This window comes from Eschscholzia californica, unplaced genomic scaffold, assembly GCF_041429995.1.
Source record: "Eschscholzia californica isolate CP2 unplaced genomic scaffold, dmEscCali1.0.p SCAF_1, whole genome shotgun sequence".
NCBI lineage: Eukaryota > Viridiplantae > Streptophyta > Magnoliopsida > Ranunculales > Papaveraceae > Eschscholzia > Eschscholzia californica.
Window position 1 is genome coordinate 70,567,320 of NW_028238198.1, and position 26,840 is coordinate 70,594,159.

Genomic DNA, 26,840 nt, shown 5'->3' on the forward strand with positions numbered 1-26,840 from the left:
ACTCGAAAAACAAACAAAAAAGCTAAAAATTCATGTTAAGGAAATGGTAAATGTTTTGTAAACAAAAATATTCATATCGAGCTAACTATTGGATAGAACACTAGACCGAGGTTTTGGGTAACGAGTAAAGTGGTGAACTAAACCTCAACCTGTGGTCATCCATGGGTTTGATCTGGCTAGGTTTACAGGTGAGGTGCAGGAAGATGGTGAAAAAAACTTGTGTCTCTGAAATCTAACATGATCCTATAAAAGAGCGATAATTGATTTTCAGAGCTAAGTATGACTAAATGACAATCTTGATACAAAACATTAAACTGAAAACCGATCTTAGATGGAAAATGACGTAAAAGGAGATGGTGGTAGAAATGACCTGGTAAAACCTGTATCTTCTTGCCTGAGAAGAAGCTTGAGATACTCCCTGTTAAGCTCGAAGATTTGACGGAGATGGTAAAACCACTCTGGCAAAACTACGAATCATGATTTTTGTTCTGACACTACGCAATTGACCTGCAGACTTCATAAACATGACAGCAGTTATTGAATTCATTACTCAACTAATATGATCAGTTCATTCAATCTGACGACAACTTCCTGGCGGTCCGACTACCTGTTAAGAAATGCTGACTTGCATAATAAACAATGAAACAAAAGTAATAGAAGAAGATCAGCATAATATAAGAGAAAAATGGGTAAACTTGTATTCGAAATTCCTTCACCATGATGTCCCCTATATTTAACTCGGGTTAGTAAATCACAGTTCAAAGATGTATCTGAAGTAAGCTTAGCAACACAATAAAGTAGAGATATGAACATGAGGAAATAAATTGAAAATCTATTCAGAGTTGATGCACAACTAAACGAGGAAAATGTGGTAGTACAAACACGTAGCACTAAAATGCACCAGAATTCCATTTACGCAAACACTGGACGAGCATTACAAAAACTACGTGCTCAAATTTTCTCATGAAATGGAAATGAAAGAAAGTTTTAAAATACATAAATACTATCACGGATCATCCTATCTTTAATGCATCTCTGAAGCCAATGCTTGCGCTATTTTGAAGACCCTTCTTCCCGAATTGTCCATCTTGCATCATCGCCACAAACTCACTGTAATCAATTTTTCCATCCTGAGAATTGAAGGCAAGAGATGATCAGAATTGGTATATTAGAAACAGCTACGAAGGGAAATTCGGAGTGAGATTACGTGTTTCCTTTTATGAATTTGAAAACTTACGTTGTTATGATCCACTTCTTGAATCATTTCATCTAGGCGAACATCTCCCATACCAAAATCTTCACATGCCTGTTGGAGCTCATCTTGGGTGATAAACCCACTTCCATCCTTGTCAAAGTAAGAGAAAGCTGCGAACAAATGATCCTCCCTCTCGATCTTGTTTAGATGGAGAGTTGCAGCTAAGAACTCACCATAGTCTATTGTACCGCTGTTGTCAATGTCTGCCTGCAATTGTTTTTCAAAGTAAAATCGAAATATTACCAAGACATCAAATGGATTGGGACTCGGAGATTTCACATAGATTTATTAATCTTTACTGAAACTAGGAGGATCATGCTACGCGAAAAACGTTTTTAAATAGGTTTTTCCGCACATGAGTTTCATGAGTCTTTTTTCTTGGTTTAGGCATGACAGGGAGAAGCACTGTGATGAATGCGGTTTAAAGGGTCCAAATAAAAGTAAAACAAGTATAGGGCAGATGACGTTGATGATACGGTTGCACAAAATGGTTGCGTTGGGGGATTTTACAAATTTACAATAATAAAAATGAAATATCTTAGGGATGAACTACGTGAACGAACTGTAAAACAATGAGAAATGATTTACGAACTGACACTTACCGCTTGCATTAGTGCATAGATTTCAGATTCCTTGAGATTGGAACCCACTCTTTCCAAACCAGATTTAAGTTCTTCATACGTGATTTGTCCACTATTATCTGTGTCTATCATCATGAACATTTCTTTTAAACCAGCAATTTCCTCCTCAGACAGTCTTTCGGCAATTACCTGTAAAGTAGGAAAACAAATTATAAAGTACATTCCTGGATGACTTCTTCGGAAATATTTCAGCATTCCATTTTATGCTACATGCGCGGGAAAAAGACTCACCACAGTTTCAAAGGCTAGATTGTCACTCCTGAATCCTAAAGGTTCACATTCTAGTCCACTTCTAATTGAATTTGATCAACTTCATGACAAGCGTCGAGCAGATACAATCATCCTAAATTCTGAGGCACCAACTGGCACATGAACTCCTAACTAAATCAAACTCTAACTGTTCATGATAGTTTTACACATCATTACCATTGAGAAACAACCCTCACCTCGTTTCTCGTGGGTCATCTCAATAAATACATGTAGTGATAGATTTGCTTAAATTAGATCATTTCTAATAAAAAAGATTAATGCTATTATCACTCTGAAATAACAGAATTTTGTGCAAATTATGGTGTTATTAACATGTATGTCCTTTTTGTTGCATAATAATATTCTAAACTAAAACTCTAAAAGCTTTTTAGTAATCACAGCAAGCTGTCAAGCTATAGGTGAATTCCCAAAAACATACAGATATGCAAGTTCCACAAAGAAGGGGCTCGAGGTACTTACTCTAATTGCTATTTTCTTGAGTTTGTTCATGGCAGAGAATTGTTTCAAGCGAGAAAGAACTGCAGAGTCAAGAGGCTTGTCAGGAGCTACTCCGTTTTCCCGGACCCAAGGATGACCTGCCAACAGAATTAGCAGTTAGCTTGCGCAGAAATAACCGAGATTCCACGACAGCAAAATCTGGCAACTAAGTTGCGAGAGATAGACCACGTCTTACTCACTCCAAAGATCTATGCACATAATACTCTCAAAAGGACAAAAGTAAACTAGTAAACTTCAATCAGCAGAAACTGAAGCGCTGGTTTAAAAAAGTGTACTGCTGAGAAGGTGACCTTACTTTGTCCAATGAATCTCTACCAGGAGTTACCAATCTAGAAAACTAACTATTGCTACTGCACAAGAATTTGTTCTGATCCTTATAAGCAATGATGTTAAAATTGTACGATTTATGATTCAAATCGGATCGTAATTTATCAGAGAAAAAGTATTACTCACAGAGAACCTCATGTGCAGTTAGTCGCTTTTTGGGATCTCTTGCAAGCATTTTCCTTACCAAATCTTTTGCACTCTCAGAGATACTAGGCCACGGGTCTGATTCAAAATCAAGCTCACCCTTCAAAACCTGTTCAAATATTCCCTGTTCGGTTTCTGGATCAGCAGAAAAGGACAAAATACCCAGATAATTAGATGCTATCTATAGACAGGTTTGAGGAAAACATATCAAAGCGGTTGAGCTGAAGGATTACCATCCCAAAAAGGAGGAACTCCACTTAGTAAAATGTATACGATAACCCCTGCACTCCAAACATCACATTCTGGACCGTAATATTTACGCAACACTTCCGGGGCAACATAATAAGGACTGCCAACTACATCAGTAAATGTTTCACCTGAAACGCGAAATAGAAATAGCATATTAGATGAGAAAGAGGATGAGAATACTTTAGCAACTTAGCAAGTATCAATGGTAGAGTTAGAGATAATAAGGGCAATCAAGAGTAGTACAGTAATGGGTGAGACAAAAATTATAGTACCATGACCAAAACAGATAGTACCATTTCATCAATAAACTTGATCTCTTTTTTGCCATGATCTCATATTCAGAGTAAAATGTATGGTAGTACTAGTAGTTGATGAGGACAAAGATTTATACTGAACATATTTCGAACTTCGAAGAATTTCAACAACAGGATCTAATTTGTTTTCTATATTATACCTCAGTTTCCGTATTATATGTATCTTTCAATGAAGTATTTCCATTATTGATTTCATCATTGTCCCCATAGCCTGCCCTGCCCTACCTGGAAGCCATATTACGTTGCAGGAGTAAAGCTTAGGGCGTTCAGGGACAGAAGTAACAATATAGTCCTTCCATTGTCTTCTTGCAACAAGAAATTTGTATGCTCTTGTACCTATTGTAGGCTACCATATATTTCTCGAGTTACCATATATTTATTTCATTTCTTGAGTTTCTTATAGGCTACTACAAATATGATATACCGTGTTTGTGTAGCCCTAACTCCTTAAGTATATGACAGTTGTGTCTCCTTTTGCCATTTTCCAGTCACAGTATCTGACACCTTGTAACAGTTCTAACACTGAAATTTATATTGGTATCCATGTTACATGTTTAGAGAAAACAAAATTGTAAAATGATTTAATTTCACATGTTTATCAACTCTGGGAATATAATGAAAATGGTAGTCACGATAAGAGACGTGGTGTATAGTACCTCTACCACAATTTGCATCTTTCGTAACACTAAGCCCGTGACACGATACATATCCGAGATACACACGAAAAGATATTTAAAACTACGGCTATATTACCAAATAAACTAAAATAAATTAATTTGTAACACTCAAACACCGGTTTCATTGTCATCAATACCGTATCTTGACAATTTAGTCAAGGGTTATGTATAGAATGAAACCAGTTATATGATATCATATGATCATGATTAAGGAAAAAAACATATTTATCAGTACAACTCGTAGCAGCATTAATATTGCATTTAAATCGAAAAGTAAAATCTCTTCAACATACTGAGCTAACAGTATAATAATTTCTAAGACCTTAACAATGCATTCTCGAGCATGATCATCAAACCAATACAAGATTAGAAGAGAACAAAAATAGATTTATCAGAAATATACCTGGCTTAAAAAACACAGACAACCCAAAATCGATCGTTTTAAGTTGTGAATCCTCACTTTGATTAACAAAAAGAAAATTCTCGGGTTTTAGATCTCGATGCATAACACCTAAAGAATGACATGCTTCAACAACACCAACTATAACTCTAGTAAGGTCAGCTGCTTTTTTCTCTGTATAATGACCTCTTTGAATAATCCTATCAAAAAGCTCTCCACCAGCACATAAATCCATAACAACATGAACAGCAACTGCATCTTCATAAGCACCCTTAATAGAAATCACATTTGGATGACCTGCTAAATGATGCATTATTTGAATTTCTCTTCTAACATCTTCAACATCTTCTTCTGTTGTTAATTTTCTTTTAGCAATTGATTTACAAGCATAATCTTTCCCTGTTGATTTCTCTAAACAAAAAAATGTTGTTCCAAATTGCCCTTGTCCTAGTTTTCTTCCCAAACTATAAATTTCTTTCAGATTCTCTGTTTTTCGTTTTAATACGGATTCGATCTGAAGTCCTACACTTGATATTCTCTTAAAATGTTGAGGTTTTTTAACATTTGTTGAATCCCCAGATTGAGATTCTTCTCCTGTGATCTTGATCTGTTCTAAAGCAGGATCATTTATTGGTTTTGAAGGTTCAGCTGAACTAGGGTTACCTGCTGCATTGTTTGAATTTGATCCATCTCCATTAACAGGTGGAAGCATATCATCAGGTCCTTTAGTTCGCCAAACTGCATCTGAAACAGTTTGAAGCAATCCATTTTTTCCTACAGTTGAAGGTCCTGAACAATTATTCCCCATTAAAATTCACCTTCAAGATCTTCCAAAATCTCTACCTTGATTCCCAAATTTGAAATCTTGGGTTAAAGATTGAAACATGAGGAGGGTATGGTGAAGAAGAAGATCTCGAAATTCAATAACAGACAAAAATGTACCTCAATAAAATAACCCTAGTTTTTTTTTTTTTTTTACAGGAACTTCATCCGAGGATTTGTAAAAGAAATTCTTTAAAAAACAGAGATTTGAAAAGGTGTCTGAATATATAGAATATAAAAATGGAAATCTAGTGGAATGGTTCAAAAACTAAGATGATGACATCAATAAAAATGAAACAATAATTAAAGTGGATCTTTCTTCCCCCAAAAGATATTCATTCAGACCAATATTTCCACCTAATGAAAGAGATTGGAGAAGAAGAGAAAAAGTCATTGATTCTAACTAATTCTAGGGGCACAAAAAGTCCTCCCAAGAGTATGGTTTTCACTCGAGACGCCCTTCAATTGGCACATATGTCTTTGAGTCTTTCTATGGATCATTTGGTTGGGCTTAGGGGTGGGAAAAAATACCCACGGTCCCGAACCCGCCTACATGGACCCGAGCCCATAGCAGACCATGGGAGCCCACTGCCAGTCTCGGACACTACCGCCCCCCGCCCACTTCATTTTAGAGGGCGTAATCGGGTTGAAACCTTTACTGACATCACACCCACACTCGAGCCCGTTAAGTTGGCCAATGGGTGCCCGCGCTACCCGTTAAAATTACCGGCCCAGTTTAATCGACTAGCCTATTAGCCATTAAAGATATCCACCCGACCTGTCCGAGCACGAAAGAAGACTACTTGTGGGCGCCTATAACCGCCCAATTCCCACCCCTAGTTGAGCTTGCCTCTAGACTCCCCCAAAGACCATAAAATTGTTGTTTTGTACTAATGCATAATGTTTATAGACAACAATTGATTGACAAATTGGTTGTGCATCGTCAACACTTGGTTGCCCCTGTGGTTAAAAATGTTGACTTAAACTCCAAAATCTTAGATGTCCCAAGTTCGATTCCAAGAGAACATGAAATCCGTATTTAATAAATTTGTCGGGCTTTTAGTATGTTGTTGGGCTTTAGACATCTTTCATTCCTAATTTAATTTAGGCGGGTTATCGTGCTTATCACATCTTGATGATGTGTCAATGCCATGTAACGAATACCATAGATCGTAGTCCATATTCAAAAAATTGGTTGTGCGTCTACTCAGAAAAATTAGAGATCGCGAGTTCATTTGTTGGAAGACTGGTAATTTTGATAGATGTCGTGGAATTTCTCATATTTGTGAAGACAAAGATTTTTAGAGGCCCATTGATTCTCAAATTTTCGAATCTTGTACTTCTTGTTTTTTTTCTTTTGCAAAAAGAAAAATGTCTTTCAATTTTTTATCAGAACAAATGTCTTTCAATTGGTCATGTGAACACAATAAAAATGAAATAGCAAAGTAACTCTTTTCTTTATTTTACAAAAAGAAAAATATCTTTAAAACGACCATATAAAAAGAGATAAACAATTAAAATGAAATAGTAAAATCAATATAATAAAATAGCAAAGAAAAATGATGACTGGGATTAACATCATTTTTTATATAAAGGATATTGTTTAGAGTCTTTCCCAAAATTTAAAATATAGTAAATAAAATAACCTATTTAAAAAAATAATCGTGTCTTTCTTAGAAATAAAATAACTAATTTAAGAATAAAAGAAATAAAATAATTGCAAGGGTTTAAAAAAAGAAATTGAAATCCCTCTAGATTCGTTTAGGCAAGAAAGTTTTTACTCAGATTTGGGGAAATTTTCTACTCAGGTTTCTGGTGAGTACTCAACCCTATATTCAAATTATTCTTCTTCTTATTCTTTTTTTCTTAAATTATCATCTCCATTGTTAATTACAAAGATTTTTGGTGAGCCTGTCAAATCTCCATTGTTAAGTTGATTAAATTATCACCTCCATTATTAATTAAACACTATAAAATTTGTATTGGTTATTTACTATGAAAAAAGACTTAGACGATCAACTACTGAATATTCTAAGACAACCAAAAATGAGTTATAGGTTGTTGACCTAAATTTATGAAAAATGGATGCTTATTACACCGAGTATAAAAAACATAAACATTTATTTTAATAGTTTAAATTTTGAAATACTAATTTAGATGTGTAGCTCGTAAATGAAAAATGGTCTTAAAACTCATTTTGCATCACGAATTCGATTCTTGTATTAGACAAAGGAGTTCCGCCAAAGAGAACTCCGTCCAAGTTGAGAGAGAAAGCTAAGGAGTGAGAGACATGGTAGCAGTTAAGGGTGGGATTTTGGCCCGAAAATTCGGAACCCGCCCGCGACCGTCCGAGTCCGAAGTGTCTGTGATCGTGCGATGCCCGAATCGGTCTGAACCCGCCCGACCGGAAGAGCTTAAGCGGACAGACGGGGGCATAGATCCTTACCCGGTGATCCAACCGAGTCCACCCGCTTATATAGTCCGCCTAACGAACCCGTCCATTTATCCTACCCGTTATACTCGCCCGCCTATATGATCGATTTAAGCCTTTAGATCGGTAGGGTTAGCTACAACGGTTAGATTTCAAGAGTAAAAATATTTAACCTTAGAAATTACTTTTCTTAATCTTGTCTTCGCCTCTCTACTTCTCTAGTCTCTCTCTCCTCTAAAATCTCAATATCTCATTAATAACCCTAAAATCCACTATACACCGATCGTAATCCTCGTAATCCATGAGAAATCTCAATGATTTTCTTTTAATTTGTATTTATTTACTTTTTGGAATTGTAAAGTGGGGGTTTAGAAAGTTGTCGCTACAATTTCAAATAAAAAATTCTTTCTTTGTTCATTAGTGACCGGCGTCCGACCGACCGATACTCGATTTGCCAGACTATCAAAACGGTCACGGACGGGCACTTTGTTGGAGAAAAATGCGAAATGTCCGCCTATTTTGTCCAAATGTCTGAATGGACACTTAGGACTTGTGTCCGTTCCGCCCGGACGGGTTGAGTTAATGTCCGGTTTCCGCCCGTCCGGACCGATTCCCACCCCTAGTAGCAGTGGTGGTGAGTGGAAGCGAAATTGACAAATTCAAGTGAGGTGTGAGTGGGTATGTAGAAATGGTAAGTGCTTATAAATTGGTATGTCAAAAGTGGGTGCATGTAGCAAAAGTGGAGCGCCTTCAGAATTAGTCCTAACCCATTGACTATTTGACTAATGGGAGTTTAACTCCTTTCACTCACAAATTCTTCCTCTAATTTGCTTTCAGAGAGGCGCGTTTATTGTTCATGGTGGGCGGTTTTAACTCCCCCTGGCTATTTTTTGGGCACTTCCCCTGACTATTAACTAACCATCTTCTCTTACGAAATGCAGTTACTCCACACGTGCCAAAAGAAACCCTAGGGCTTTTCATTTTAAAAGAAAACCCTAGCATCAATCTCAAACTCTGAAGAGAGAACAAGAAGGTAGAGAAATTTAGGGTAAAAATGCCGGCTGGTCATGGTCTCCGTTCTAGAACTAGAGATCTGTTCTCTCGTCCATTCAGGAAGAAGGGTTACATCGCCCTAACAACTTACCTCAGAACCTACAAGGTTGGCGATTACGTCGATGTCAAGGTTAATGGAGCCATCCACAAAGGTATGCCTCATAAATTCTACCATGGGCGTACTGGTAAGGTCTGGAATGTTACAAAACGTGCCATTGGTGTTGAAATCAACAAGCAGGTATAACCCTTCTTTCTCTCTTACTGGTTTTGATTACTTCTTGGTTTTATTTATTAGGTACTTTCTTAGTAGATCTGATCACTCTATAATAGTTTTTCGGTTTAGAAGATGGGTTTCTTGAGTTATGTTGGTTTATTATAGGTTTTTGATTTATTAGGGCTAGGTAATCTTTGATGTAATTGAAGAATGTAATATATATGAACTTTGTAGATCAGTTTATTAATTACTTAATTTTGTAGGGTGGAATGATTCATGAAGTTGTATTATTATTTAGGGTTGATATAAAGTTGATTACTCTAGGCCTGGGGAATTGTACATTCTTGTAAAGTAGGACTGTATAGATGTGTATCAAACAACCAACTGATTAATATGTTGTCCGCTTACGGAAATAGCTTCAAACTTGTTTGTCGATGATTCTTTCTATACCATGTACTATTATATAAAGTGAATCTTGGTTTAATGTCATCTATAAAGCAAATAGGTAATCTTGATACCAACTTTGTGTCGGAAGATGACTATACGGATGGATAATGCTTGTACAAGTTAATTGGCTCCTGAAGACACTCTTTCATGTTCTGAGCTTAGGCTAGCCTCATTGTGTATCTTAATCAATATCTCCGTTGCTCGTTAAATAGTTTGTTTTGTTTTAATTGTGAATGATTTCAGAGTGTTTTATGTTTAATTGATGCAGGTTAGAGGTAATATTATCAGGAAAAGGATTCATGTAAGGATCGAGCATGTTCAACCATCAAGGTGCACTGAGGAGTTCAAGTTAAGGAAGATCCAGAATGACAAATTGAAGACAGAGGCAAAAGCTCGTGGTGAGAAGATCAGCACAAAGAGACAACCCGCTGGACCTAAGCCCGGTTTCATGGTTGAAGGAGCTACCCTCGAGACTGTCACTCCCATTCCTTACGATGTGGTCAATGACCTTAAAGGAGGATATTAGAAACTTTCTTCTAGTCCAGTCTATTTTGGTCAAGTTATCTCTTGCTGTCTTGAATTATTTTACGTTCTCCCTTATACTTTTGAGATAGTTGTTTTGTACTTGGTTCAGGCATTTTGAGTATATTTTGGTGAACTCTAAAAATTTCATGCAATTCCAAACTTCTTTAGGTATTTCTTGAATGTTTTTGTTCTTTAGAGTTTCTTTTGCCTTTGATATTACTTTTATGGTTCTGAAGTTTGGTTACCAGGGCGTAGAAAAGCTGTGCGGGCGCAGTTGATCGAGTGAAATTGTTTATGAATTAGGTCATTCCACATTTGAATTGCTCGATGGCAAGTAGAATGCATTTATAATGACTTCACTAATAATCTTTTCTCATTACAGTAGGAGTGATTTTATATTAGAAAATGTTATTCTAGTCAAAATATTAGACTATACAACAATACGAGTAATTAAGGGCACTTTTGATTTTATTAAGGGTACTTTTAATTTTAATTTTGTATATTTCAAAGATACTCTCAACCAACAAAAATAGTTCCCTCGAAAAATTCTAGTTGTGTTCTTTAACTCCACCGTCTTCCTTTTCTTCTCCTTTTTGTTGATCGTCTTCATCTACAGGTCATCTTCATCATCTTCTAGTTTTCGTAGGCCAATAACAAACCTCGATCTCTGCGTGAATCTAATTTGTTGTTAATTTCTTTGAAAGATGAAATTAGAATCATACATATTGAAAAACAATTTGTACGTCAAATCAACATTAGAGTATGAGGATTGGAAGTTCACCCATTCTCGAGAAAGTTTAGTCCTCCCAGAGGATTTTGTCAAATTATTGACTAAGCTACTTACAATACTATTTACCTAGTTATATGTCAAAAGATTAAAAGAGTTTTTGAGAGGTTTCAGTTTCACTATTGTTTTCTTGCATGTCGAATACCCTGAATTTCTTCTCCATGTAAACCTGCAATTATAACTTGCGAATCTCTTTCCAAAATGATGTTCTTCAGGTTGGGTTTCCATGTTAACCTGTAAATTGGACCTTGGTTTAATGTCATCTATAAAGCAAATAGGTAATCTTGATACCAACTTTGTGTCCCAAGACGACGATACGGATGGATAATCTTGTACAAGTCAATTGGCTCACGAAGGCACTATTTCATGTTCTAAGCTTAGGCCAGCCACATTGTGTATCTTAATCAATATATCCCTTGCTTGTTAATCAATATAAGCTTAGGCTAGCCGCTAGCCACATTGCGTATCTCAATCAATATAAGCTTAGGCTAGCCACATTGTTTTAATTTGTGCATGATTTCAGAGTGTTTTATGTTTAATTGATGCATGTTAGAGGCAATATCATCAAGAAAAGGATTCATGTAAGGATCGAGCATGTTCAACCATCAAGGTGCACGGAGGGGTTTCCCTTCGCCGAAGTTTTAAGAGAGAGAGGAGATATAAACAAATTCTTTTTTTAATGTTTGAAGGTCGCCGACCGAAAAATTGGCCGGCCGACGACCTTCGACGGTGAAGACGATGAGGTGACGAGAAGGTGAGGTGGGAGAGAGAGGCGATGAGTTGGATGAGAGAGATGTGATGCTAGCTAACGAAATTATAACGGTAACTGAAAAAAGGGGCCATATGAATATTTTTGATAAAGTAGGGGGCTAGGCAGGAAGCCGGTCACAAAGTTGAGGGCTATTTAAAAAACAGGAAATTGGGCTGGAGACCCAATTTTTTGTTTTTTTTTGTCAAAAAGACAAGTTATCTTTTTTTCCTTCTAGGCACCATGAAAAGTTTGGAAATAGGCTTGAAGGACAATTCTAAAAATCCCTTAATTTTGTATACCTGAATTGACCTTTGTATAAAGGAAAATTTTAGAAACACCCTAAGATTTTCCAAAAACCCTCACATTTTATATAATCTTACTTCTTAGTTACTTATTTTGTTAGGGTTTGATTTTGCGAAGCTTTGCAAACTAGTTTGCAAACTGATTTGCAAACTGGTTTGCAAACTGGTTTGCACTAGTTTGCAATCTGGTTTGCCTTGCAAACTAGTTTGCGATAAGGTCAGTTTTGTCTTTTCCCTATATTAGATAATTTACAAAAATGCCACAGGGAGCTGAAGCCTATAAAAAATTGTCCAATCCTTTTTAACCAAAGGCCAAATTTTTTAGGGAGCTTTGGCCAAATTTCCCGATCGAGAAATGAATTTAGTAAATCCCATGTGTTCTTCGACTTCCTTTTTGATCATTTTTTCTTGAGTTTGAATTGAGCAAAAAGTAGTTCCAAGGAATGAACTTTTAGTCATGGTTCTTTTACTACTGGCAGATGTTCATTAAAGGAATGCTAGTTTCAGTAAGGAAATAAATGAGTAAAATTAAAAGCCTAAGAATTGCTCCGGGCTTATTATTGAGCGATAATTGCATATATTTTTCACGGGCCATTCACTTTTCAGTAATTCTATAGTTATACCATGGGGAAAAGATCGATGCCTTGTTTGTGGCATTCAAATCGAGAATAAAATCGATTGCTAAGTTCACATTATTTTCAATCACACATTCATCACAAAAACGAGTTTGTTAGCATGCATGTAATGCCAATGATATATTCACTACTGATGCATTTTTATCTCATTTTCTTGACTTATGTATGTCTATATATGTTCACAAATAGTTCTATCATTTGCTAATTAAACTCAACCAACAATTACAATTTAAAAGACAAAGTGATAGAAGATATGGTGAAAAAAACATCTATGATTGATAAACAATTAAGATGATGGAGGAAACTGTAATTGTTAGATCAAATTAAAAAAGATGTTTTACTTACAAATTTGAAGATTCACCCCATATGTCCCTAATAAATGGTTTTAGGGTTTAAAAGTTGCCATATCTTTACCGTATGATAGAACTACTAGTTAATAAATATCTCAAATCAAAGGAAAGTATGAATATTTGTTTCCCTAGTTTTTAAAGAATTTTTACAGTCAATATAGACCAAATGTTAACTCTAAAATAAATAAATATAAATTCATGTATAAAAGTATATTTTTTTTTTACTATTTTGCCAAACAACTTAATCTAAGAAATTTGATTTAGTTAATTTCTCCACTCATTTCATCAAACAACTTTCTATAACAAATTCATTTACCTCCGTTTTATATTTTTATTATTTTTATATATTACTTACCGGATATAGATATTTATCGAATCGGATGTTGGTGTATCCGTACCTGATATCATATTCAGATTCGTATCTGAAGTTTTAGATTTTTTTAAAAAATCGAATATGGATACGGATCAGATGTCAAATGTTCAGATATCTATTGACATACTTAATTCTATTTTGAGATAATTGTTTTCGTCTTTGGTTGGCTGGAGTTGGCTGGCAGAAAGTAGTCTGCTGGAGTTAGTCGACGACTGCCAGCGACTTCATCTTCACTTTATTTCTTGTTTTTCTCACTTTTCTCTCTCCATTTCTCTCTCCTTCTCTGAAGCGAATGCTCCCTTTTAATTCTCATTTCTCATTCACCTTCTAATTCTCTTTCTCATTCTTCATCGTCAAATCTCACTTGCCAATCCAATCATCATCATTCCAAAATTCTAGTGATTGTTGTTGTTTAATCTGAATCACGTCAAGTTTCATTAATAATACAAGGTCACATGTTTGTGCCTTCCGTTAAGCTGAAGAAATATCTGTTAGACTAATATCTTTACTAAGTCAAGATCTTTCCTATGTTTACTCATTCAAAGATTATTGATAAGAATGGTTGACTCATTCAAATCAGATTTTGTAAACAGTTGTAACAGCTCATTGTATGAGCTATATATATTCATTGTAAAGCCTACAAACAAATAAACGAAATATATTTTCTACATGGTATCAGCAGCCCAAAGTTCCTTCTTTTCAAAATTTTGAATTCTCTTTCTTTTCATGGCTTCCACTCCAGTAACTACTACCACCACTTCCTCTACCATCACTGCCCCATCCTCTTCCACTGCAACTACCGTCTCTCCTGCTCCACTCAATCTCAACTTCCTCGTTCAGTTCGTCTCTGTTAAGTTAGAAGCCGAAAACTACCTTGTATGGCGCAAACAGATGCTGCGTCTCCTTTGCTCCCAAGATCTTTTTAAGTTTGTTGACAGTACCTTTGTCCCTCCTCCTTCTCACATACTTCAACATGGCAGTGATACTTCTATTCCCAACCCTGAATTCCAACAATGGGATAGACTTGATCAAACACTCTTTGTTGGGTTTTACACCCTTCTACTAGTGTTTATAGCGGAATTAAGACATCTAATGTCTACACTAGTATTCCCAGGATCACATGCATAAACCTATGATAATCATTAATTAAAACTAGAAAGATAAATACCTTATTCGCTAGTTTTCCCTCGAACCTTTCCAATTGCTTATGAGAAGACCAAGAGCTTCAAGTGTAGCTCCTCTACTTGGGACACGAGCAAACAATTTGATCTCCCACCTTGTTGTATAGCTAGCACACCAATGGTGGTTGGAAAAGAAGAACTCCTTTCTTCTTGACTAGATAGATAGTTAATGGGAATTAGCTCACTTTCTCCTCTCTACTTGTTGTGGTAGAGTAAGAAAACTTAGAGAGAAATTCCACACCTTATTCTCTGCCCTAAGAGTGTTTATATAGAACCCTAATAAGAATCCACCTCCTTTTAGGTTTCCTAAAACACCCTTTAGAATAAGATTTAAGGAAATAGTCGAAAATAGCAACTATTGGTATTTTCTCAATTCCCTAAGGAGGAGGTGCCCAAACACCACGAAAATTGGCAGATATAATGTTTATTATATCAGCAACTAACCCTCCAAAATTCAGCCCAATCCGAGTCCTAGAAGTACCCGAACCGGTCTAGGCCCAAAAACCCTGTTTTTGGCCTTTTTGTACTATCTTTGCCTAATTCCTTTTTAGGGCTATGAGATATGTTTATAGGACACTCCCATGATTATATCTCACTCCCACTAGTCATATCCTAGATCAATTTGTCACTCTTATGTGTAACCCGTTGTAGGATCCGATCGAAGTTAGCCGCGAATTACTTCGTAATTCGACGATCGTAGTTGGTCTCTAGCTACAACTCTACGATCCCTAAATCAATCGGACTTGATGATCTTCCACATCAATTGTCCTATCCGACAAATTGTTCGCATTGTCACCTTGGTCGAAGGACATCTCCTTCAACTCCTTCAGACTCCCACTTGGACTTAGAACAAGTACAATGCTCGATTCCCATGTCACTTAGTATCCCATCTGATACGTCACGTCATTCAGACTTTCTTGATCTCGAGTACAACTGTCAAAACAAATGATTAACTTTTAATCCATTTGAGCACGGTCATGCATTTTCAGTTGTTGCTCGTCAAGTGGCCCGAGGACACTGTACCCTAACATGGTTAGGAGGACATAATCCATTCTTGCGCTCCCACTCAACTTCATGTCTATCCTGTCCTTCCCAGTATCCGCCTTTATAACCTCCTTTTACGGCGCGGCGTTTAACGGAACCAAAGTCAGACATTCCTTACATAAGATGAGCTGAGCACTCATGTTTTGAGGAATCTCTTCAATCTTGTCTTTGTGAGAAGTTTGACGATTTCATCATTCTTTGGATGAACTTCTCACGTTGAGGGTTATTCCAGTGTATAATCCCTATTATGCACTCACGTAGTCGAATCGAATACACTATTTCTATAGCCCATGAAACTGCGCTATCCCATCGACTCCCGTACTAGTCTTCGTGAGTCATTGTTGTCCATGCAATGACCTGGACTAGGGAATTGATAATGAAATACTCCAAGTTCACTTAGTAGGGTTTCATTCATCAGATCACGTATCTGACAAGCCTACTCGGAGCGTTTTCTTTATCGTGTGGACTGTCTCTTAAAATACCAAACCAAATTTTAAGGACAAAATAAAATTTCTTTTATTTTATTTATCGAATGTAAGTAATTAGGCTCATAAACTCTATTATGAATCCAAATTACATTTGTTGCCATTCCCCAATGCGCTTTATACCAATGTCCCTCATGTGTGAATCATGTTTGGGCTGAGGTAACGGTTTGGTTAACGGATCTGCAACGTTATCATCCGTATGAACCTTGCAAATTACCACATCTTTTCTCTCTATGATTTCTCTAATCAAGTGGTACTTCCTTTGGATATGGTTGGATTTTTGGTGCGCTCTTGGTTCCTTGGCTTGGGCTATAGCTCCGTTGTTGTCACAATAGAGAGTCACGCCCTCTTCCATGCCAGGTACGACACCAAGTTCTATCATGAACTTCTTGATCCAGACTCCTTCCTTTGCAGCTTCCGAGGCCGCTAGGTATTCTGCTTCAGTGGTAGAGTCTGCAACTGTGCTCTGCTTGGAACTTTTCCAACATACCGCTCCTCCATTCAGACAGTAGACGAACCCAGATTGTGATTTGAAGTCGTCTCTATCCGTTTGAAAGCTTGCATCCACATGGCCTACAACTTTTAGTGTATCTTCCCCACCATATACCAGGAAATGATCCTTAGTCCTTTTCAGGTACTTTAGGATATTCTTGGCGGCGTGCCAGTGCGCTTGGCCTGGATTTGATTGGTAACGGCTACACATGCTCAAAGCATATGAGACGTCTGGGCGAGTGCAGATCATGGCGTACATGATTGATCCTATTGTCGAAGCATAGGGTACTTTCATCATGTGTGCTAGCTCATCAGGACTCTTAGGACACTGATCTTTGCTAAGCACCATACCATGTGACATGGGAAGGAATCCTCTTTTGGGGTTTGTCATCTCGAACCGTTGAAGAATCTTATCTATATAAGTTTCTTGACTAAGTCCGATCATCCTCCTTGATCTATCTCTATAGATCTTGATTCCCAATATGTATTCTGCTTCCCCTAAGTCCTTCATAGAGAAGCATTTCCGAAGCCAGTCTTTAACTGATTCCAACATCGGAATATTGTTTCCTATGATTAATATGTCATCGACATAAAGGACTAAGAAAACTAGGTCGCTCCCACTAACCTTCTTGTAAACACAAGATTCTTCTGCATTCTTGAGAAATCCAAATTCTTTGATTTTCTCGTCGAATCGAAGATTCCAACTCCGGCTTGCTTGCTTGAGTCCATAAATGGATTTCTTAAGCTTGCAAACTTTTCCAGCATTTTTGGAATCTACAAAACCTTCGGGTTGTGTCATGTACACATCCTCTTCCAAGTGTCCGTTCAGGAAGGCGGTTTTGACATCCATTTGCCAAATCTCATAATCATAATGAGCTGCAATTGCTAGAATGATCCGAATGGATTTAAGCATTGCGACAGGTGAAAAGGTTTCATCATAGTCTATGCCATGAATCTGTTTGTATCCTTTTGCCACGAGTCTAGCTTTGAAAACGCTAACGTTTCCATCCTTGTCAGTTTTTACTTTGAAAACCCATTTGCATCCGATTGGTTTTGCTCCGTCGGGCAAATCGATCAAGTTCCATACTTGATTTTCTGACATGGAATCCATTTCCGATCTCATGGCTTTTAGCCATTTTTCGGAGTCGGGGCTCGTCATAGCTTGGTTGTAGGTACTCGGCTCATTATCTTCTAACAGTAGGATATCTGTTTTCTGAGATAACTCCTGGAGCCTTTGAGATCTACGAGGGGCCTGAGCAACTTTTGGAGTGTTCTCAACTAGTTGAGATGTCTCCTGCGAATTTGATTCGACTTGAGCGGGAGGTACTCTCTCGACCTCATTTTCCTCTTCCATACTTTGTGTATAGATAGGAGCCGCTAAACCTCTTGATATTTCAATATCTGTGTTTATTTGTTGCTCATATCGAATTTCATCGATATCTACATTTCTCCCACTTGTCTGTTTGGAAAGGAATTCCTTTTCAAGGAAGACACCATCTCGAGCAACAAACACTTTGTTCTCAGATTCGTGGTAGAAGTAGTAACCCCTTGTCTCTTTTGGATAGCCCACAAAGAGACATTTGTCTGATTTAGGTGCGAGTTTGTCTCCTTGTAAGCGTTTTACATAAACTTCGCATCCCCAGACTTTGAGAAAAGACAACTTTGGAATCTTTCCAAACCATAACTCATATGGCGTCTTTTCTACAGCTTTTGACGGAGCTCGGTTAAGTGTGAAAGCAGCCGTTTCTAGAGCATACCCCCAGAACGTGTTTGGAAGATTTGCTAAGCTCATCATAGATCGAACCATGTCTAACAAGGTGCGATTTCTCCTTTCAGAAACACCATTCATCTGGGGTGTTCCTGGCGGAGTGAGTTGAGATACTATACCACAACTCCTAAGATGATCGTCAAATTCTTGACTCAAATATTCACCACCTCGATCGGATCGAATGGCTTTTATTTTCTTGCCAAGTTGATTCTCTACTTCGTTCTGAAATTGTTTGAACATGTCAAACGGTTCGGACTTATGCCTCATCAAGTATATGTAACCATAACGAGTGAAGTCATCCGTGAACGTGATGAAGTAGCCATAGTTACCTCTCGCCGGAGTACTCATTGGTCCGCATACATCCGTATGTATGAGTTCCAAGGGTTCTTTGGCTCGGTCTCCTTTTCCTTTAAAAGAAGACCTCGTTATTTTACCCATTAAACATGATTCGCATGTGTCATATGATTCTAAATTATACGAACCTAGAAGTCCATGCTCATGGAGCTTCTTCATGCGTGTCATGTTAATGTGACCCAAACGACAATGCCAAAGGTAACTTGGATTTGAATCATCTGACCGTAGCCTATTGGTTTCTATGTTGAAGACTTCGTTCTCAATATTCGTAATATAGAGACCGTTGTATAGCTTAGCACTGGTATAAAACATTTCACCTTTGTATAAAGAACAACGCTGGTTTTTTATTAATAGGTGATATCCCTCTTTATCTAATTCTGAGACAGATAATGTTTCTAGAAATAGAGGGTACATAATAGCAATTATGAAGTTCTAAAACTAGACCAGTTTCTAAAGGTAGACTGAATGTTCCTACAGCTTTCGCAGCAACCGTTGCTCTATTTGCTACTCGTAGGACAAGCTTCCTTCCAGATAAATACTTGATTCCCTTAAGGCCCTGCACATCATAAATGATATGAGCACCACATCCGGTATCGAATACCCAGGATTGAGAATCAAATGTATTTGCTAAGTTAACTTCGATAACATAGATACCTTGGTCGGAATCGTGAGTTCCTTCCTTTTTCCTTTTGTTCTTCTGAATCAGTTGAAGTTCTTTCTTTGATTCAGACATTCCAATGCCTCTCCGGATTGCCTTAGAAGTTCCGTACTTCCTCAACCGTGATTTGTTTCGGGACATGTCCCTTAATCGACGGATGATTGTGTGCGCATCCATTTTCCTGAATCTCTTTTGAAGATTAGGCTCCATGGTTGCCAACATAAGGCAAGTTACTGAAATTGATTTCATCCGGATACTTTTGGCCTGCTTTTGTTCCTCAATCTTTGAGTTCGCAGTTATTCTTGGAATAGGGGTATCCAGTACGCTTTCTTTGTTTGTAGATTTGAGAACACTTCTCAATCTCTTTTCCCAATCAAGGAAGTTATCCATGTTCAATTTGTCCTCATCAAGGATTGAACATAGGTTGAAAAGATTGATTTTTGCCATAGTAAAACTACATGAAATAGAAAAAGGATTTTGCTAAGTATTACATTCGATAATTTTTGCAAAAAGTCCTAAGTTTTTGCCACATTATTCAAGATAAAACGTGTCCCTAGATGAATAATGCGATTCCGAGATCCCATCTTTCAAGGATTAAGCGGACTAGGGCCCTGCCCTTAATTCCCATTGATTTAGGTGAGTGAATACTTTCACTGATCATACCATATGATTCTCGGTTGATGGATTACACGTTTAGTGTAAAATCCATCCTTTTGCCTCGAGTATCCAAGACTCTCTTGCTGATCTCGTTGAGTAGAACCATTTAGACATGTAGGCCTCTTCTATAGGCCTACCCGCAATGTCCCAAGGTAGAGGAGGTACTCTGCGAAGGCCTTGAATGGCCCGGATTAATTTCGGAAATATTTGGATTGGAATTTTGGGAGAAAATTTGGATAAAACTCCCACTCGAATAGTGGTCCCTTTTCGTGGTCCGAAAAGCCTTGAAAAGACCCGGGACAAGTCCTAGACAAGTCTCGGCCCAAGCCCACAAAAGGGCTTGGACAAGGTCCGGATATGGCACGGCCCATAGGGCCGGCATGTCCGAGCCGAGGCCAATAGGCCTGATCTCGTCCTGGCCGGAGCCAGGACGCTAGTCCAAGCACCAGACGCGTCCTAGACGCATCTGGTGCTGGACCGGACCAGCACTAGGTGTCTCGGACTTAGTCCGAGACACCCAGGACCCCAGACGCGTCTCCAAGACGCGTCTGGTAGTAGCTATTGGACGCGTCTGGAAGACGCGTCCTGGTTAAGCTACTGGTCGCGTCTGGAAGACGCGACCTGGAGCAGCTGGACGCGTCCTCAGACGCATCCAACAGTAATCTGGGACGCGTCTACCAGACGCGTCCTCCAGGCTACTGGTCCGGCCAGGAATCTTCCTTTTTTTTTTTTTTTTTTGCAATTTTAAATTGCTTTTTCCAAAATTTGAAACACTTCTAAAATATTTCAAATTCTTTTTAGAACTATTCTAAATTTCCAAATTTTGTTTTCCACAAGTTTCCAAAAAACTTAAAAACAACTCTTTTAATCAAACCTATTTGGATCAAAATTTTAGGTTTTGAAATTCTTTTCAAGAACAAATTTTGAAATCTTTTGACAAATACTTGAATCTTATTCAAAATTAATCAAAAACACTTTTAAACACAATAATCTATCTAGAAAAGCATGGAATTGGTCCAAAACTTAGATAAGATAGGCTAATTGCAAGAGGCTCTGACGCCACTGTTGGGTTTTACACCCTTCTACTAGTGTTTATAGCGGAATTAAGACATCTAATGTCTACACTAGTATTCCCAGGATCACATGCATAAACCTATGATAATCATTAATTAAAACTAGAAAGATAAATACCTTATTCGCTAGTTTTCCCTCGAACCTTTCCAATTGCTTATGAGAAGACCAAGAGCTTCAAGTGTAGCTCCTCTACTTGGGACACGAGCAATCAATTTGATCTCCCACCTTGTTGTATAGCTAGCACACCAATGGTGGTTGGAAAAGAAGAACTCCTTTCTTCTTGACTAGATAGATAGTTAATGGGAATTAGCTCACTTTCTCCTCTCTACTTGTTGTGGTAGAGTAAGAAAGCTTAGAGAGAAATTCCACACCTTATTCTCTGCCCTAAGAGTGTTTATATAGAACCCTAATAAGAATCCACCTCCTTTTTGGGTTTCCTAAAACACCCTTTAGAATAAGATTTAGGGAAATAGTCGAAAATAGCAACTATTGGTATTTTCTCAATTCCCTAAGGAGGAGGTGCCCAAACACCACGAAAATTGGCAGATATAATGTTTATTATATCAGCAACTAACCCTCCAAAATTCAGCCCAATCCGAGTCCTAGAAGTACCCGAACCGGTCTAGGCCCAAAAACCCTGTTTTTGGCCTTTTTGTACTATCTTTGCCTAATTCCTTTTTAGGCCTATGAGATATGTTTATGGGACACTCCCATGATTATATCTCACTCCCACTAGTCATATCCTAGATCAATTTGTCACTCTTATGTGTAACCCGTTGTAGGATCCGATCGAAGTTAGCCGCGAATTACTTCGTAATTCGACGATCGTAGTTGGTCTCTAGCTACAACTCTACGATCCCTAAATCAATCGGACTTGATGATCTTCCACATCAATTGTCCTATCCGACAAATTGTTCGCATTGTCACCTTGGTCGAAGGACATCTCCTTCAACTCCTTCACTAACCACATGACTGCAGATGCTACTCACTTGATGAATCGAACTCCATACTTGGGGACAGACCCAGCAACTGTTGGGGACGGTAATCTTCTTTCTATCTCTCATATGGGTAACCTCCAATTTAGAACTTCTAATAAGTCTATGTCTCTTGAACGTGTCCTCCAAGTTCCAAATATTACTCGTAATCTTATCTCCGTTTCTCAATTAACTCGCAATCTCAAATGTCTTGTTATTTTTGATGAATATGGTTTTGTCGTTCAGTGCAAGCGAACAGGGATGCTACTGTTGTGCGGCACCAATGAAGGGGGATTATATCGTTTACAAGAAACGCCATCTCTTCCGTCTTCTCCCTCTTCTTACATTGCCGTTCGAACCTCTTCTGATGTTTGGCACAAACGGTTGGGGCATCCTCACTCTCAAGTTTTTCATTCTTTAGTTTTGAATAAAAACATTTCCTTAGCAAATAAATTTGATAAGACTAAGGTGTGTGAAAGTTGTGTAATGTCAAAACACCATCGTTTGCCATTTGATTTACGTAGTTCTCATTCAAATGTTCCCTTAGGTGTTAGCCACTCTGACTTATGGGGTCCTTCACCTATTTCATCTCCTTCAGGTTTTAAGTATCTTTTGTTATTTATCGATGATTATTCTCAGTTTACTTCGTCTAACTTTTTAACAGATAAAAGTCAGGTTTTATAATGCTTTATAACTTTCAAATCCTTTGTTGAAAATAGGTTTCAAACAAAAATTCGAGTTTTCCAATCGGATGGTGGAGGAGAATATAATTCCAATAGTTTCAAAGATTTTGGCTCAACATGGTATACTGCATCAAAAATCGTGTCCGCATACTCCCAAACAAAATGGAGTAGCGGAACGAAAGATTCGACATTTAGTCGAAACTGGTCTAACACTTTTGCACCATAGTAAACTTTCCAAAGCCTTTTAGTCCGACGCCTTTGGTACTACAACTTATTTAATAAATCGCTTGCCTACTTCTATTTTAAATGACATTTCTCCCTTTGAAAATTTGCACAAACGACCTTCGGACTACAATTTTGTAAAGACTTTTGGATGTCTTTGCTATCCATATTTGGTACCGTATCGGTCAACAAAACTTGATTCAAAATCAAAATCATGTATTTTTATTGGTTATAGTGAATCCCATAAAGGCTACAAATGTTTTGATCCGACTTCAAAAAGAATTTACATTTCCCCTGATGTTATTTTTGACGAATCGACTTTTCCGTTTTTCACTTCATCTCCAACTGTACAAAGCCAAAAAAATGAAAATGATGTTGAGTGGGTATTTCTTAACTCTCCCACACCTCTTCCTGTTTCAACTGATCACTTTCCACCCCTATCCAATCTAATTCTCACCCTTCTCATCATACTAACTCATTATCTCCTGTTCCTGCTTCACCAATAGTTCCTTGTCCATCCAGTCTAAATAATTCAGGAAGTACATCAGGTGGAACAGAGTTCGGTGTGATTGAAAATGATGCGCCTTCTTCAACAGTGGCACCAACAAAGCACTCTCCTGAACCTTCACAACAACGCCACCGGATGGTCACTCGTTCTCAAGCAGGTATACATAAACCAACCCATCGCTTTAATCTTTGTGTATCGAGTAAATATCCTGTCTCATCTGCTCTTCTTTCCACTTTAACTGATATTCCAGCAGAGCCCACTTGTTACACAGTAGCTTCCAAAGACCCTAAATGGAGGTCAGCTATGCCTGAAGAGTTTAATGCTCTATTAGATAATCGCACATGGTCTTTATTTCCTCAAACCTCTGACATGAATCTAGTTGGTTGTAAGTGGGTGTACCCTATCAAAAGAAAGTCAGATGGCTCTATAGATCGGTATAAATCTCGACTTGTGGTCGAAGGATTTTCACAATAGTATGGTCTTGATTATGAAGAAACCTTTTCTCCTGTTGTCAAACCCGTAACTATCCGTCTTGTCTTAAGTATTGTTGTCAATTTAAATTGGCCGATGAGACAATTAGATGTTACAAATGCATTTTTGCATGGGTTTTAGACAAAGAAGTGTACATGATTCAACCGCCAGGTTTTCAAGATAAATCTTATCCTAACCATGTGTGTAAATTACACAAAGCTCTATATGGTTTAAAACAAGCCCCCCGTGCCTGGTTTCATCGTTTCACTGTTTTTTTGACTGAACTTGGATTCATTGGCTCTAAATCTGACACATCTCTTTTCATTCGTTATTCGGACACTGGTACCCTCATTTTACTATTATATGTTGATGATATAATTGTAACAGGCTCTGATACAACTCTCTTTCAACTTATTCAAACTCTTAAGAATAAGTTTGCAATGCCAGATTTGGGTGATCTTAACTATTTTCTCAGCATGAAAATCAAGCGAACCTCATCTGGGATTCATTTAACTTAAAACCGCAATACATTAGATATCTTAAATCGGGTTGATCTTCTAAATTCAAAACCTATCTCTACTCCTTGTTCTACTGGTAAGAAAATAAGTGCTTATGACGGAGTTCCATTTCAGGATGTTACCTTATATAGGATTTTAGTCGGAAGTTTACAGTATTTGTCTATGAAAAGACCCGATATTACTTTTTCTGTTAACCAAGTGAGTCAATTCATGCATTAACCTACTAATATTCATTTCCTTGCAGTTAAGAGAATCTTACGGTATCTAAAAGGTACCCTTGGTCGAGGATTATTCTTTTCCTCTAACAATAATTTTCAGGTTCTCTCCTTTGAAGTGCAAGGTTTTTAGCGATGCAGATTGAGCTGGAAATCCAGATACTAGGTGTTCCCCTACCGATAGTTGTGTTTTTATCGGCAATCATCTGATTAATTGGTTTTCTAAGAAGCAAGTGTCTGTATCAAGATCAAGCACAGAAGCAGAGTATCGTGCATTGGCTTTAACGGCAGCTGAAATTACGTGGATTCAATACCTCTTAAGAGATATCAAAATTCGTTTGAGGTCTCCACCGGTCATTTACTGTGACAACATTAGTGCTACGTACATGGCAGTTAATCCAATTTATCACGCACGTACCAAATATGTTGAAGTAGATTACCACTTCGTCCGTGAGCATGTGGCTAATGGTGCATTACAAGTACGGTAAAACCAGATTGCTGATATATTCACTAAAGGTTTGCAAAAAGCAAAGCATAAAGAACTTTGTATCAAGCTCTCTCTGTTGGATCCCAGCTCGGCTTGAAGGGGGGTGTTAGACTAATATCTTAACTAAGTCAAGATATTTCCTATGCTTCATTCAAAGATTATTGATAAGATTGGTTGACTCATTCAAATCAGATTTTGTAAACAGTTGTAACAACTCATTGTATGAGCTATATATATTCATTGTAAAGCCTACAAACAAATAAACGAAATATATTTTCTACAATATCAATTAATTTTTAATTTCCCCCTTCTCCCCTCTCTTTCTTGTTTACTTCTCTCTCGCGATCCCGTCTGGATCAATCACGGGGTACGATCTCTCTCTATCTTTAGGTTTGGTCAACAATACAAGATCTTTTTTTATTGATAACAAAATTATTCCTCTTAGATCCAATTTCGTGAAGCCCTCATATTCACATCTTGCGGAAGAAAAAATCGTTAGTCTTATTATGCATTTCAACTCGGTTTTCTAGATTTTGATTGCGATGGCCGATTGGTTGTAATGTTTTGTCTTCTCGATTTCGTTAGGATGAAAGTTCAGTTTGATAGGTTTTAAGTACATACGTGGAGTTCTTTGTTGTAGTTAAATCTAGGGTTTAGTTTGTGCACGATTCAGGAGTTAATTTGGTTTTGGGTTTTGAATTTCTTACTTAATTTTAACATTTGTCCTTGTGTAATTTTATGGTTTGAAGTGGGTTGACCACTCGAAATAGGAAGTTTTAACGGATTGCCAGTGTCTTCTGAGAGAGCTGCAAGTTTCTTTGCTCAATTCCTCAGATAAGTTTACATATACACATACGTAAATTTGAAAGTCATAAAGTAGAGAGAGGGATGACAAGAGAGAGAGAGAGAGAGGGATGAAGAGAGAGAAAGATAGACGAAGAGAGAAATGACAACCTGAGTTATTGTTGGCGGAGTTCATAATAGCCGTAGTTGATGGTGGAGTGAAGGAAGATGGAACAAGAACGACTTAAAAATAATTGGGTAGTGTTTGGAGGAACAAAAAAAAAATTATTTCCACCCAAAACTTTCTTCCCCGAATTTTTTTCTTACTTTCCCAAAACATCGACCTTTTTTTAGGGTTAGGTCCTCCCTAGTTTATCGGAAATACTCAAATGACCCCCTTTTTTGTCGTTACCGTCCATTAACGGTTAATTTTTTTTTGCTGTTACCGTCTATTAACTGTTAATTTTTTTCTAAAACTGCTATCTTTTAATTCCTAGTCATATCTCTTTGTGTCTCTTCCTAGAAGTCTCTTCCTCTCTCTCCAAAAACCCTGTCTCCCATCATCTCTTTCTCTTCCCTAGATTTTCTCTCTTTAAAGCTGAATAAAATAAATATTTTATAGACTACAATAACAAACAACAAATATCTCATCATCCACTATTTCATCATATATTTCAACATCAACTATTTCATCATCTATTTCAAACTCAATTATTTCATCATCAACTATTTCACCATAACTATTTCACCCTCAACTATTTCACCCTCAACTATTTCACCCTCAACTATTTCATCCTCTAT

At 37.5% G+C, this 26,840-nt stretch overlaps 3 protein-coding genes across 3 annotated transcripts; 2 read left to right on the top strand and 1 right to left on the bottom strand.

The window, feature by feature from the left end:
* Positions 1 to 798: 798 nt before the first annotated feature.
* Positions 799 to 6,096, bottom strand: LOC147568752 (calcium-dependent protein kinase 20-like). The gene is made up of 7 exons (XM_086655168.1): positions 4,779 to 6,096; positions 3,369 to 3,512; positions 3,118 to 3,270; positions 2,626 to 2,741; positions 1,858 to 2,025; positions 1,238 to 1,462; positions 799 to 1,130 (listed from the first exon to the last, which is right to left on the bottom strand). The coding sequence occupies exons 1-7, from the start codon at positions 5,581 to 5,583 to the stop codon at positions 1,014 to 1,016; spliced, it is 1,728 nt and encodes a 575-aa protein (XP_086511294.1). The 5' UTR covers positions 5,584 to 6,096; the 3' UTR covers positions 799 to 1,013.
* A 2,813-nt stretch (positions 6,097 to 8,909) lies between these two features.
* On the top strand, positions 8,910 to 10,444 carry LOC147568753 (large ribosomal subunit protein eL21x/eL21w-like). Its single transcript, XM_086655169.1, has 2 exons — positions 8,910 to 9,319; positions 10,011 to 10,444. The coding sequence occupies exons 1-2, from the start codon at positions 9,083 to 9,085 to the stop codon at positions 10,266 to 10,268; spliced, it is 495 nt and encodes a 164-aa protein (XP_086511295.1). The 5' UTR covers positions 8,910 to 9,082; the 3' UTR covers positions 10,269 to 10,444.
* Positions 10,445 to 22,146: 11,702 nt separating this feature from the next.
* LOC147568754 (uncharacterized) lies at positions 22,147 to 25,257 on the top strand. The gene is made up of 7 exons (XM_086660919.1): positions 22,147 to 22,750; positions 22,872 to 22,955; positions 23,564 to 23,722; positions 23,816 to 23,950; positions 24,424 to 24,489; positions 24,571 to 24,752; positions 25,000 to 25,257. The coding sequence occupies exons 1-7, from the start codon at positions 22,147 to 22,149 to the stop codon at positions 25,255 to 25,257; spliced, it is 1,488 nt and encodes a 495-aa protein (XP_086517045.1).
* The last annotated feature ends 1,583 nt before the right edge of the window (positions 25,258 to 26,840 follow it).